The sequence below is a fragment of the Rana temporaria genome, chromosome 1 (assembly GCF_905171775.1).
Source record: "Rana temporaria chromosome 1, aRanTem1.1, whole genome shotgun sequence".
NCBI lineage: Eukaryota > Metazoa > Chordata > Amphibia > Anura > Ranidae > Rana > Rana temporaria.
The window spans coordinates 164,666,116-164,680,981 of record NC_053489.1 but is presented as its reverse complement, the minus strand read 5'-3'; the positions used below and the strand labels follow the sequence as shown (position 1 = coordinate 164,680,981).

General features: G+C 41.9%; 1 protein-coding gene across 1 annotated transcript in view; it reads left to right on the top strand.

Moving 5' to 3' along the window:
* Nucleotides 1-14,126, top strand: part of CCDC60 (coiled-coil domain containing 60) — a 342,947-nt gene extending 328,821 nt beyond the window's left edge. Inside the window, exon 15 of the mRNA XM_040345544.1 lies at nt 13,427-14,126. Within this exon, the coding sequence (XP_040201478.1) occupies nt 13,427-13,540 (114 nt within the window). The 3' untranslated portion in view covers nt 13,541-14,126. The remainder of the gene's footprint in view (nt 1-13,426) is intronic.
* The last annotated feature ends 740 nt before the right edge of the window (nt 14,127-14,866 follow it).

Here is a 14,866-nt window from a genome sequence, read left to right as displayed (position 1 = left end):
AGCTCCCAAAAAACCAAGCTTAATGTCCCTAGTTTGCCTTGTGGAACACCAAATCGCACGAAACACATAGGATATGTTTGGTACGTTGAGATCTTTAGTTGTGCAAAGTTTCAGGGCAATTGATTGAGGTTTAGGCACTTTATTGCTCGTTAAGCTACATTAAGCCGATTTCACATTAAATGTTTTAGCATTGTAAAATATAGCTTAATGTGAATAACTTTTGGTGTGATTAACCAAATAAGCTGAAATTTTCAGAATATGTTGGCATGGATAGAGTCTTCTATTGTGTGAAGTTTGGTGGAAATTGGTTAACATTTAAGGTCTTTTTCGTACGTTAAGCCACATTAAGCTCCCCAAAAAACAAGCTTAATGTCCCTAGTTTGCCTTGTGGGACACCGAATCGCACAAAACTTCTTGGATAGGTTTGGGTAGTTAAGATCCTAGGATGTGCAAAGTTTCAAGACAATTGATTGAGGTTAAGGTACATTATGGTACGTTAAGCTCTGTTTTAGCATTGTAAAATATAGCTTATTGTGAATAAATTTTGGTGTGATAACCCAAATGAGCTGACATTTTCAGAATATGTTGGCATAGATAGAGCCTTCTATAGGGTGAAGTTTGGGGGAGATTAGTTAACATTTAAGGTCTTTTTTGTACGTTAAGCTACATTAAGCTCCTAAAAAAACAAGCTTAATGTCCCTAGTTTGCCTCGTGGAACACCAAATATCACGAAACTTATAGGATAGGTTTGGAATGTTGAGATCTTAGGCTGTGCAAAGTTTCAGGGCAATTGATTGAGGTTTAGGCACTTTATTACTCGTTAAGCTACATTAAGCCATTTTCACATTAAATGTTTTAGTATATCCCCGCTATTAGGCAGATTCAGAGAGACTTACGCCAACGTATCAGTAGATACGCCATTGTAAGTCCGAATGTGTGCCGTTGTATCTTTAAGCGTATTCTGGAAACCAGATACGCCTGAATTTGGCCAATATACGACCGACGTAAGTCTCCTATGCCGTCGTATCTTGGGTGTATATTTACGCTGGCCGCAAGGGGCGCTTCCGTTGATTTCCAAGTTGAATATGTAAATGAGCTAGATACGTCGATTCACGGACGTACTTGCGCCCGTCGCTGTAATCTACGTCGTTTACGTAAGGCGTTTTTCCGGGGGAAAGTTAAACCACCAAAAAGCTGGTCTAAGTCGTTTAGGGTATGGACGACGGAAGTGCCGTCGGATTTTAAGTCGTACATGAATGGGGCTGGGTGTAAGTGCGGTTTCACATCGTACGCATTGTGACGCCGTGTCATAGGGAGTATTTGCAACGTGATTCTGCATTCACATGGGGTCACGATTCATTTCAATACAACACGCCCACTACCAGCCTACTTTGAATTACGCGGGCTTACGCCGGCCCATTTACGATACGCCGCCGTAACTTAGGGAGCAAGTGCTTTGTGAATACTGTACTTGCCTCTCTATGTTACGTCGGCGTAGCGCATATGAGATGCGCTACGCCCGCTTAAACATAAGCCGCTCTACATGAATCTGGCTGTATAACTTTTGCGCAAACTAACCAATATATGCTTTTTGCTATTTTTATTACCAAAAATATGTAGAAGAATACATATCGGCCTAAACTGAGGAAAAATTCGCTTTTTTTAAAAAAAAATTGGGCTATTTATTACAGCAAAATGTACAAAATATTGTGTTTTTTTTCAAAGTTGTGACTCTTGTTTTGTTTATAGCGCAAAAAATAAAAACCACAGAGGTGATTTAATACCACCAAAAGAAAGCTCTATTTGTGGGAAAAAAATGACATCAATTTTGTTTGGGTACAAGGTTGCACGGCCGCACAATTGTCAGTTAAAGCGACGCAGTGCCGAATCGCAAAAAATGCTCTGGTCATTGAGCAGCCAATTCTTCCGGGGCTGAAGTGGTTAATACACAGAGTTAGTACAGGCAACATACTGTAAATATATTAGCAGGTAATCTCTGTGTATTGATATACAAATATATACTTTTCCTAACACTAATTTGCAAAGGGCTACCCCCAACCCCCGTATGAGATTAGAACACTGCAAAATGAATGGCAAGAAGGATATACTGTACCAGAGCAACAAAAATGTTTGACTAATAATGCCTCGTTTCCACTGAGTGGATCGGTTCGGTACGGTTCGGTTCGGTACGCTATTTTGTGTGTTTCCATTATGAAAGTGTGCCATAAAACCGAACCGTACCGGACCATTCTGGGTCCTGCTTCAGATGTGGGGCCATAGAAAATGGAACGGTTCCATTAGGGCGGAGATGCAATACATTCCACTGATTGGTGGACGCGCTAGGCATTTGCAGTGGAAACGCTTACGAGAATAGACCGGTCCATTCTAAAACTTTCCAAATGTACTGACCCGAACCGTTCCGTTCAGTGGAAACAAGGCATAAGAGTCCCCAATATGCATTTGGATTGTCCTTCTGCTGTATATGACGGCACAACATTTTTGCTTTAAGCTACAATTGCAGTATTCATCCAAATGTTGTATATAATTCATATCCATAATTTATATCAATGCCAGGCTTTCATATGTTAAAATAAAAATTATCAAAAATGTGTCTGGTCATTAGTAATACTAGAAAAATGTAAATGGCCAGGAATAGTTTCCTAGTAAAATGTATCTCTCGTAGACATACTATAGGTGGGAAAATTAAAGAGTGGTGCCTGCAAAGCCAATTCTGCTCCTAATTAACAAAAGGGGCTCAGGCCAGTATACTTGGAGATGTCCCGCTAAAAATCGCTGGTCACTGCTATTACTAGTAAAAAAAAAAAAAATTATAATAAAAATTACATAAAAATATCCCCTATTTTGTAGATGATATAACTTTTGCCCAAACCAATGAATATACGCTTATTGCAATTTTATTTACCAAAAATATATAGAAGAATACAAATTGGCCTAACTTGATGAATACATTCATTTTTTTTTTATCATTTTTGGGGATATTTATTATAGTAAAAAAAAAAATGTTTCCAGATTTTCGGCATTTTTTGTTTATAGCGCAAAAAATTAAAACTGCAAAGGTGATCAAATACCACCAAAAGAAATCTCTATTTGTGGGAAAAAAAGAACATAAAGTTTGTTTGTGTACAACGTTGTATGACCGCGCAATTGTCAGTGCCATATCGCAAAAAAAATAGCAGGTTTCTTGTGCCATTATAATTGGGGCAAGAACCTTTGTTAACTCTCCACAGGGAGTGTGGAAATAGACAAACGGCAGCAAGAAAAATACAGAGATCTTCTGTTGGACAAGCTGTTTCAAGTATTCGATTATTTTACTTCTCTGTTTGCAAGTCGCAAGTCAGAAACTTTGAATTTTGGCTAAACTAAACCTGTTTTGGGAGATTTATTATTAATATACAGAATTTATATAAAACCAATAGTTTTCACAGAACTTTGCAAAATAAAGGAAGGCATTACAGTTGTAATACAACTGAAGACAAGAAGGTTAGGGAAACCCTGATTGTAAAACTTATACCGCGTACACACGATCAGGCTTTTGCCCGGCCAAATCACATCGGAATTTTGACGCAATTCTATCGGAGAAAAATAGAACATGTTCTATATCTAAACACCGGTGTAATTCATCGGGATTTCCGATGAAAAACTCCAATGGGGCGCTACACACGATCAGAATATCCGATGGAAAAAGTCTGTCTGACTTTTTCCATCAGAAATTCCAACCGTGTGTACGTGACATAACAATCTAAAGGGCAAGTGATACAAAAGACAGCAATCTCTGTATGTGGGGTTGATTTACTAAAACTGGGGAGTGCAAAATCTAGTGGAGCTCTGTATAGAAAACAATCAGCTTTCAAGTTTTTTTTGTCAAAGCTTAATTGAACAAGATACATTTAGAAGCTGATTGGCTGCAATGCACAGCTGCACCAGATTTTGCACTCTCAAGTTTTAATAAATCAACCCCATAGGCTGCTATTGCTAACATCACTCTCAGAAAGCTAATGGTCTGGGTGTCTTTGGAGCAGACATACCTTTATAGAGAAGACAGAGTGAAGGCAGAATGCCATATTTGTATGAAAGCCTTTGAATTAGCATTGTATCTCCAGAAATAATGGTCTGCAATGGCAGCATATGTCTCCCAGTACAGTTTTCCTTTAATATTATTTATTTATTAAAATTCTTAAAAGTACAAAAAAGTACAAAACGCAGTCAGTTACCCGTAGGCCTCGATGCGCCGAGAACAACAATACAGCAACAACCAAAAAACACACACAGGCAGCGGAACAGATCAAATTTAAAATAGTTAGCAGATCAAAGAACTATAAAAACCTATGTAATTCCATAGGCTAGACTGAAAAGCTCAGTTTTTAAAAGCTTCCTGAACTTAAAAAGATCATTCTCAAGCCTTAATTTTAGAGGCAGGGAGTTCCAAAACTGTGCTCCCTGGACCGCACTCGTCCTCCCTCTGCATTTTTTCTTACGAAATTTAGGAATCACCAAAATTTCCAAATTAGCTGACCTTAAGGTACGGTTGGGCACATACTTGGTGAATTTTTCCTGCAGGTACACTGGCCCCTTGCCATGGGTAGCCCTGTGCACCATGCATCCAATCTTAAACAGAACCCGTTCCTTCACGGGTAGCCAATGCAGGGCTCTCAGCGATGGCGTGATGTGGTCACGACGACCAACACCCGTGAGTAGCCTCGCAGCGGCATTCTGAATAAGCTGTAATTTGTGCATGATGTTATTAGGTAAACCCAAGTACAAAGCATTACAATAATCTAAACGACTTCCGATAATGGCATTAACCATGGAGATCTTATTCGACTCTTTAATGAAGCGAAAAGTTGACCTCAGGAGTTTCAAGTGAAAGTGACAAGAACTCACCACCTGGTTTACCTGTGGTCGTAGCGTCAATCTCTCGTCCAAGATTATTCCCAAATCCCTGACCTGGGTGACTGGCACTGGGACCGATGAAAACGAGTCCGGCCAGGTAGGGAAACTGCCCGACCATGGCTGATTGCATAAAACCATGCACTCAGTCTTGGAGCCATTGAGCATAAGATAATTGGCCCCCATCCAGGCTTGAATTTCCTCCAGGCAGGTGGCCAGAGTTATCTGAGCCCCCCCATCCCTGGGCAGAGGAATGTAGAACTGGGTGTCATCAGCGTAGACATGAAAAGATAGGTTGTGGCGGCGGATGATATATAGCAGAGGCCTCATATAGATGTTGAACAGGAGCGGCGATAACGCCGACCCTTGAGGGACTCCACAGGACAGGGGACTTTTAGAAGAGCAGTGCAGTCCCAGCCTTACTCTCTGAACCCTGTCCAGCAGAAATGAGGTCATCCATGCCAATGCTATACCATCAATGCCTGCCACAGTCGATCAAGCAGTCTAGAATGATCGATGGTATCGAATGCTGTCGACAGATCCAGCAATACCAAGGCCGAAACCTCATTTCTGTCCAGGGCCCAGAGTAGATCATCCTGGACTTTGGTCAAGGGGGTTTCAGGACCTCTTCCTGGTGGGAATCCAGATTGAAAATCATCGAGAATGGAATTGGACTCGAGATGGGGCTGAATTTGCCACACTGCGGCTCGTTCCATGATTTTTTCCAGAAACGGTAGAGTTGAAATGGGATGATTATTGCTCAACACGGAGCGTGCCAGGTTAGATTTCTTCAGCAGGGGAATAATCACCGCCCGCTTCAGAATACCCGGCACTGTTCCGGTGGAGAAAGAAGTATTTACAATGTCGGCAATAAAGGGGGCCAATGTCTCTGCGGCGTCCTTCACTAGTTGCGCAATGCAAGGATCAAATGATGAGGACGAGGCTCTAAGAGACTTGAGGATATTCAGAATATCTAAAGTAGAGACGTCCACAAAACTAGAGAATCTTGTACCTTCATAGATGGGACAAGATTCCTCAATATCTACTACTTTGATATTGTTCCTAATAATTTCTATCTTTTCGTTAAAATAATTTAATAAAATATTACAGATCTCTAGTGAAGCTTCTTCTTCCGGCTGTCTACATACTGGATTAGCTAGATTTTTCGCAACTGTAAAGAGTTCAGCTGCAGCATTAGCAATTTTTTCAGAGAATATACTTCTGCCCAAATTTTACATTTACACACATAAGCCTTATTTGTTTACTTTACTCAGCGGCGTTGCTATGGGGGTGCGGACCTCACCGGGTGACACCCGCCAGAGGGGTTTATTGTTTATTATTGAATATTTTTGTTAAGCGTTAAATCACATAAGTATCAAAACGCTACCCGGCGATGGGACCAGGTGCCATTCACCGTACATACAATAACAACAGTAAAATCACAGACATCAAAGCCGTTAAAACAGAGAAACAAGCAATAGCATAAATCAGATAAAAATAGAAAAGATCAGTAAAAATAGAAAAAAAACAGTAAAAGACCCCCGAGAAGAAAAAGAACCCCTGTCACCCTGTCAGTTTCCACCCCCTGTCGCACAGCCATCTACCCAGCCTCACTCCACAGAAGAGTTTTCAGTCCCCTCCGGAACTGGAGCAGGTTTGAGAGCCAACGGCAGGAAGTTCCACTCTCTAGGTCCCAACCTCGAGAATGCTCTGCCCTCTCACTTTTTTAATCTAAACTTTGGGACCTCCAGGCGGAATTGAGTGGCCGCTCTTAATGAACGGCCAGTGAGATGTCTAGTCAATTTCGCCTGGAGGTAAGTAGGACCTAATTTATTGAACGCCTTAAAAACTAATATTAAAACCTTGAATCTGATCCGCTGCCCCACAGGCAGCCAATGAAGGGCTGCCTGGTGCCCAGAGGTCGGGCAGTGGCCTCTCAGATTGAGGGCTAACCTTACCGCTTGATTCTGGACTTTCTGTAGTAGATTGTAGTGTTGAGCGGAATACGCCATATTCGATTTCGTGATATATCACGAATATATAGCCGAATATTCGTGAAATATTCGCTAAAATCGAATATTCGTGATATTTTATAAAAAAAAAATTTTTGCGAAATTTCGCTAATGCGAATGCGAAACTGATTGCGAAATTTCGCTAATGCGAATGCGAAATTGATTGCGAAATTTTGAAACATTCAATTTCACATGCCCTTTGGAAAAAGTGTGGTTTTACGTAATGGACCCTGCAACTAACAAGGTATTAATAAAATAAATACATTATTATATAGATTTGAGGGTTTACTTTGACCAATTTGTATATTGATTAGTTTAATAAATATTGAATAACCATAGATTTGGAAAATACAAGTAAACCGTTTACGTTGACATCTCTTAAATGTCTTTATGTTAAACAGTTATTATTCTCATTAAAGAGGTGAAATGCAAATGATGATGACACGGGACAAAAGATGGAAAATTCTTTGAAGATGTGATACACTGGAAAAACGCACAGAAACACTCCACTCTCTCCTATGACAACTGTGGTAGGAGAACTCTGATTGGCTCTGATGCAAAAGAAGGGCGGAGAAAGTATTTGCGAATATTCGGAAATCGAATATTTGCGATTGCGAATATTCGGCAACATAAAAGGATCGCCTCAGCTTAGCTACTCGGCCCAGGGTCTCTAATCATACCAGCAATGCTTTTAGACGTCGATGGAGATCACTAGGATGTGATCTGTTTTAAAAATAAAATTGAAAAAATATTCGGAATAGCGAATATTGGCCGCGAAATTCGAGTTATTCGCAAATATTCGAATATGCCATATTCGTAACGAATATTCGCAATGCGAATATTCGTGAGCAACAGTAGTCGTTTGATCTGGTAGTGAGGTAAACCAGCCAGCAGCCCGTTACAGTAGTCCAGATGCGGAAGGATGAGAGCGCGCACCACAGCGATCCTGGCCTGATCAGTCACAGTCATCAGTCACAGAAAGCGGTGAAGCAGCCGCATTTTAAATTGGCAAGTTTTGATCACCTGGTCCACGCATGGTCCCAGGATTAGGACCCAGCGTCCTCACCGTAGATGCAGATTTAGGGAACTCCCCACCTTCCTCAGGCCATGATAACACCCAAACCTCTCCCGGAATGTTGCCGGACTGCAGCACCTCTGTTTTGGCCTGGTTGAGCTGAAGGAAATTGAGCCCCATCTATCTTTTGATGACGTCCAATCCCTCAATCAACCTAGCCCCAGCCGCAGGAGAGTCGGCCGAAATTCTGGAAAAGAGTTGGGTGTCGTCAGCATACGACTGAAAACGGAGTCCCATCCCCGCTATCAAGGCGAGGGCGAAGGTAGATGTTAAATAGGAGGGGGAAGAGGGGAGAACCTTGGGGAACACCACAAGTCACCTTTTTAGGGTTGGAATAGTGATCCCCTATCTTCACCCTAAACTCTCTATCCTCCAAAAACGAAGCGAACCAAGCCAAGGCTGGATCGCTTACCCTCGCCACCTCCTGTAGTCTCGAAAGAAGGATTTGATGGTCTACCGTTTCAAATGCTGCGGAAAGATCTAAAAGGACCAAGATGGAGCGAAAACCCCCATCCGCATCCACCAGTAGGTTGTCCAGAACATCGATCAAGGCCGTCTCCGTCCCATGTTTGGGACGGAACCTGGATTGACACCCGTCCAGTAGGTCAAACTCCTCCGCATGGGCTTGAAGCTGACTGCAGACTACCTTCTCTGCAATTTTAGCCTGGAAAGCAAGACCTGCAATGGGGCTGGATTTATTGGGGTCCAGCAGGTCAGAGCCAACCTTTTTCAAAATAGGTGTAACAATAGCCTTCTTAAAAAAAAAAGGGGACCGTGCCTTCTAAAAATTAAAGATTAATAAGTTTAGCGAGGTAGGGAGCCAGAACTAGTTTGGCCCCTTTAAAAATATTACCGGGGCTGGGGTCACTCGGGGGCGCAGAATCCTTGGCCTGGGAAATAAGTCCCAGGACAAAGTCCGCGGTCATATCTTTAAAAAAGAACTGAGGGTGGTCAAGTAAAATTGGCTTTATATCAGACTGAATTGGGGCATTTAACCGACCATTCAACTCTGCTGATATTTTTAGGCCAAGATGTATTTTTTTTATCTTCCTGACAAAAAAATTGGCAAACATTTGGGCTGTCTGAGAGGAAACCTCCGCTTCTAAGTGAAGTGCCCTCGGGGAAGTAAACTCCTGCACAATTCTAAAAAGTTCCTTGCCATTATTGTTGGCTTTCTCCACCCACGCTGCCACAAAAGTTTTCTTTGTGAGCAGGATGGCGTTCTTATAAAGCCCCATATGGGATTTCCATAACATCTTTGAATCCGGGGAGGGATTCTTTCTCCACACCCGTTCCAAAGCTCTCCCCTCTCTCCACTGCACCTTAAGAGCCTCAGTATACCATGGGGCAGAGCTAAAAGCCCTACCTACCTTCTTTTTTTCTGTTTAAAGGGTGCCACTATGTCCAGGGCCCCCACAATACCATTATGGATAGCCCTGAACACAGTCTCTACATCAGATTCCGGAGTGGAGACCAGCTCTCTCTCCAGTAAAGAGTTAAACCTTTCTTGTGGGAAGTCCCTAAAGTTTCTGAAGGAACAGTCCTTCATTATAGCGGTGTAAATGTTTTCCTTTAATAAGAATAAACTAGTAAATGACACAGCACAATGGTCTGTCCATGGAATAGTCAAAGTGGCCGTGAAATTAAGACTTATTTCTCTAAAGAGAATCAAGTCTAAAGCATGGCCAGACTAATGGGGGGGCCCCGTCTCATCACAGGAGTGAAAAAAAATCTCTCACTTCCTTGATACTGTGGTCTTCAGACCAAATGTTAAAATCGCCCAAAAAGATCGCGGGGTGGGGTCTACAAAGTGTATTCATAGCCCACTCCCAAAATTTAGCCAGACTAGCAGTTTTCAAATTAGGGCAGATATACACTACATGAAGGTCCAGGAGGACCTTGTCAACACCTAAAAATTGGATTGAGAGAATCTCGCATCCCTTCATATTCAGTTCTTCCATCTTTTTAACTTTAAAATTTTGTTTAAAAACTACCGCTGTCCCTCCACCTCTCCCTATAGCCCTGTTTTGATAGATAATCTTGTAACCTGGGGGTATAGCAGACGCTATAACAGGTCCGCTAGCCTCATCTAACCATGTCTCTGTAAAACAATAAACATCGTAATTAGTTTCTATAATGAGGTCAAATATAAAAACATGGTGAGCCTTCATGGAGCGAAGATTCAGAAGCATCCATGTCAGCTCACTCCGTGCCTGCTGTTGTATATTACTTCTGCAAGAAATGTTATTCTTCATTCTCTTATTTTTCTCCAGTTTATCATTGCCCTGTCTCGTAATCCTCCTACTGACCCTGTCCTTCCCATGGAGTGTTCCACTAATGTGTTTGCCCCCCTGACAAGCACCTCTAGCGTTTAAACTCATAGTAATGCCATACTTTTCAATCATATATTGTCCCTCCACAGGAATGCTGCCAAACCTAGCCCCAAAATCATACAAAGATCTTAATGTGACCCCAGAATAACTAGTTCTAATAAATGTATCCATTATACAAAAAAAAAGGATGTAAAATCTTTATGCACAGGCTACTTTTTTTTGTTTTTCACTAGAAACCTCACGGTTAAAAACCCTTGATGTTAGCCTGCTATACATCCAGGATTTCATAGGTGACACAGATGTGACATAGATGTCAATATTTCAACATTCCTGTAAATGTAAACAGTGTAAAGTCTCTTATCAGGTTGCCTTCTGATTATAAAATCATAAAAGTGCCTGAACAGTGGCCAAACAGGTACACGTCTTATAATAATAGTCCAATTTTTCACTATCTCAACAGGCAGTGTGCAGGCTCTATTTGCTATGTTTTTCAGGCTATTACTCACAAACACCCCCTTGTTGCTCTGGTCTCTGCCCGTTTTTGCGGTGATCCATTTTTTACAGCCAATGCGCTAAGATGAAATATCTGCAATTCCTGCGCTCAAAGTGGTGCACCATTATTTTCAATTTGTTATTTATTGACAGTTTGTGCTGAGGGGGGATCTGTGAAGGGAGATGGGGGGATGATTTATGCTGAGGGAGGATCTGTGTAGGGAGATGGGGGGATGATTTGTGCTGAGAGGGGATATGTGCAGGGAGGGGGGAGATGGGGGGAGGATTTGTGCTGAGAGGGGGGGGTCTGTGCAGGGAGGGGGAGGTGAGGGGATGATTTGTGCGGAGGGGGGGTCTGTGCAGGGAGATGGGGATGATTTGTGCTGGGAGGGGGGATCTGTGCAGGAAGGGGTGAGATGGAGGGATGATTTGTGCTGAGAGGGGGATCTGTGCAGGGAGGGGGGTGATTTGTGCTGAGGGGGATCTGTGCAAGGAGATGGGGGATGATTTGTGCTAAGGGGGATCTGTGCAGGGAGATGGGGGATGATTTGTGCTGATACGGGGGATCTGTGCAGGGAGATGGGGGATGATTTGTACTGAGAGGGGGGATCTGTGCATGGAGATGGGGGATGATCTGTGCTGAGAGGGGGGATCTGTGCAGGGAGGGGGAGATGATTTGTGCTGAGAGAGGGGTCTTTGCAGGGAGGGGGAAATGGGGGGATGATTTATGCTGAGGGGGGATCTGTGCAGGGAGATGGGGGAATGATTTGTGCTAAGAGGGGGGATCTGTGCAGGGAGGGGGAGATGGGGGGATGATTTGTGCTGAGAGGGGGGATTTGGGGGGAAAAATAATTTGTATAAAAAGGAGGTGGTTTGGGGGGATTTATACTGGGAAGAGGCATATGGGGGACATTTTGTGCTGAGAAGGGTTTTTTTTTTGTGCTTAACGGGGGTATATGAGGGTGATAACTTGTGCTGGTAGGGGTGAAATGGAGGGGAAGTAATGTGCTGAAAGGGGGTATTTGTACTGGAAGGGGGCATATGAGGGTGAAGATTTTTGTTAAGAGGGGGAATATTGGGGGGTGGGATTTGTGCTGAGAGGGGGGGATGAGGGAAGGAGAAAGAGGAATTGTGCTAGGAGGGGGTATATGGGGGTGAGGGGCACTCTGCACATAGTTCTTTAGATGATGGGGGGGGTGGGTGACACCAACCCTAGTGACGCCACTGACTTTAAGTCGCTAGGGTTGGTGTCACCTCGTGCGGTAAAACATGGTGTCACCCCCCCTAGTGACGCCACTGACTTTACTACCTAACTTTGAATGGCTGACAAGCTAAATATATGATTTTCTAGTATGCCAATTAAAGTGCTATTTTCTATTTATTCTTAATCCATTTATTAACTATATGAAAACATTTCAGGGTTATGTAAAGTGAATCCCCCCAAAAAAAATAAAAATGTAAATGTTCTGTTTTTTTAATCAAGGCAGACAATGATTTGGTTATAGGCTTCCTCTTCAGGTCCAGCGCAGTAATTCATCCTGGCTTTCCTTGCTATTTACTGGGAGTCAAGAACCTGCAGATCCCTTAACAATGCACATGTCTCTCTTAATAAGGACAACCAGTACCATGACCAGTCACTTTAGGTGTTTGAGACCCAGTGAGACATCTGCATTTGGAGCTTCAGCTCTACGCGTTTCTGTGCTGGCATATTGCACAGAAGACAGTGAATAAAGCGACAGAAAAGGGAAGACTTTACCAAACTGTAGATCATTTTGGGAGTTCAGCATGTACACTTTAAAAAACTTATCTTAGTGAATGGGTTAAAACAAAGTGAAAATTCACTTTGCAAAAACTAAAGTGTATGTAAACCCTCACATACTGTATGCCGAGTGAAGTAAACACCCTTGGATGATACACAGAGATTAAACCAATCGCCCTACATACATAAGATTTACATGTATCTGCTGTCTTCAGCTTGCTATATGCTTTAGAAAGTGCACATGGTTTTTAGAGATTTTCTCTTCCTGTTTATCACTGGAAGTGTAGTCTTGGCATACACTGTGTGACAGCTGAATGTAGGAAAGGCACACAGCCCCCCCCCCCCCCAACATAGGCAGAGTAAGGAAGAAATGTGCAGAGCTGTGCTGTAACAAGACCAGCTCTCTGCTAATCTATTTATAGCACCCACCCCGACACAAATTTCAGGCTGATTTGATCTCAGTTGTCTGAGAACTTGTCCTAAGTTATCATGTTGATAACAGAAGAACGGAGCAGGAGAAAGACACATGACTTAGGGCTTTGGAGAGAGATAAGAAAACACTACAGATACATGTGCTTACATAAAATTTCACGAATCAGGTTTACATCCACTTTAAGCACAAAAACCCAACTATCCCATAGAAATACAATGTGATTCATAACATGATATATGGACAACTTGGATGGAATTGGTGCAGATGGGAAGAAATATTGCTGTTAGCTGAAATTACTAAAACAAGTGAAATGTATTAGATATCTCAACATAGGATTGACACTCTGTTAAACAGGCATAGTTCAGTATCCTTACATTGCTTATTATTTACCCAATGTGCTTTCTTGTTTTGCAGTTTGTAAGGGAGCATCTGGTGCAAATGCCATTAGAGGATTACACAGCTTGGCTCCAGACAAGACTGGCTTCTTCACCATCCCATAGAGTCCAGAGTGCACCTCCACATAGATGACCACTGCAAGGCTGAATATTATATTGGTCATAGTCAAAGAATACAACACTACTTGTTATCTTGATTATTTTTCACCAGCAACACTGAATGACCTATGGTTTATATATATTTACATTATCATATATATCATTGTTGTCAGCTATACAATAAGACCTCTATGAAATGTATCACTGGATAGCAGAATTTTTTTTCAAGACATCATATCTTGGTAATTCTGTTGTTTTAGTCCTCAGTATTTGTGGAATCGTTCACAAGCTATGCAGACATTTATCCAAGCAAACATACAAAGTAAAGCAATCAAATCTCAGTCTGTAAAGACTGAAAATAAGGCATAGTTTAGATCGACCCTCTCTAATTCAGAATTGTAATTTTGCAGCATATATACTTAAAAAAGTGTCAAACATTGTAAATACTACTCCAAGTTTAAACATTAATCCACAGATCATCTATCTGTTATAGCATTGCTTTGTTTTCTCTACAGATTGTTCATTTTGCCTATTCCTGTCCCTATGCTTATTTGCATGCAAATCACACTTTTTTATGCATTGTAAATATTTCCAATAAAGCAAAAAGTATTTTGATTAAATATCTGCTGACCATGTTTTATAGTTTTGACAATTGTGTGTATTCATGTTTAACTAATATAAAGCCCTGTACACACGGTCCAAAATTTCGTCAGGAAAAAAAACGTTCTTTTTCCAGACAAGATTCTTAGCAAGATTTTCTTGCCGGCCAAGTGTACACATGGCCATTCAAAAGAACCGCCGTTCTTTTGAATGGAACGAATGCGATGACGTCATCGTCACATTCGATGCAGTCGCCGCCATCTTGCTACACCCTACCTATGCCTTAGAAGATACCGCGAATGCGTCAAAGTAATTTCGAGCATGCACATGTTTCTATGGTGACAGGTAAGTATACAGACACTCGGGTTTCTCGGCAGGAAAACACTGCTGAGAATCACGACGAGAAAGTAGAGAGCAGGTTCTCTATTGTTCTTGTCTAGATTCTGGGCAGTTTTCTTGACGAGAAACCTCAAAGCCTCGTACACGCGCACGGTTTACTCTGCCAGCAGTTTTCTTGCTGGTTCTTGCCAAGAAAACTGTGCGTGTGTACGAGGCTTGAGAATTATATATTGTAAACCCACATCTAATGATTGGTAAACTACAAAATATAAAAAATTTTGTTTTGGGTTTAATTCTGCTTAAAAGTCGGGCAGACTGATATAGAAAAAGCAGAATTGATATAGAAAAGGTAAGACTTTAATTATCAGGAACCGCAGTAGAGGCGATTATTCCCAAAGTAGGGAGTACCGCCTCTGCCTCC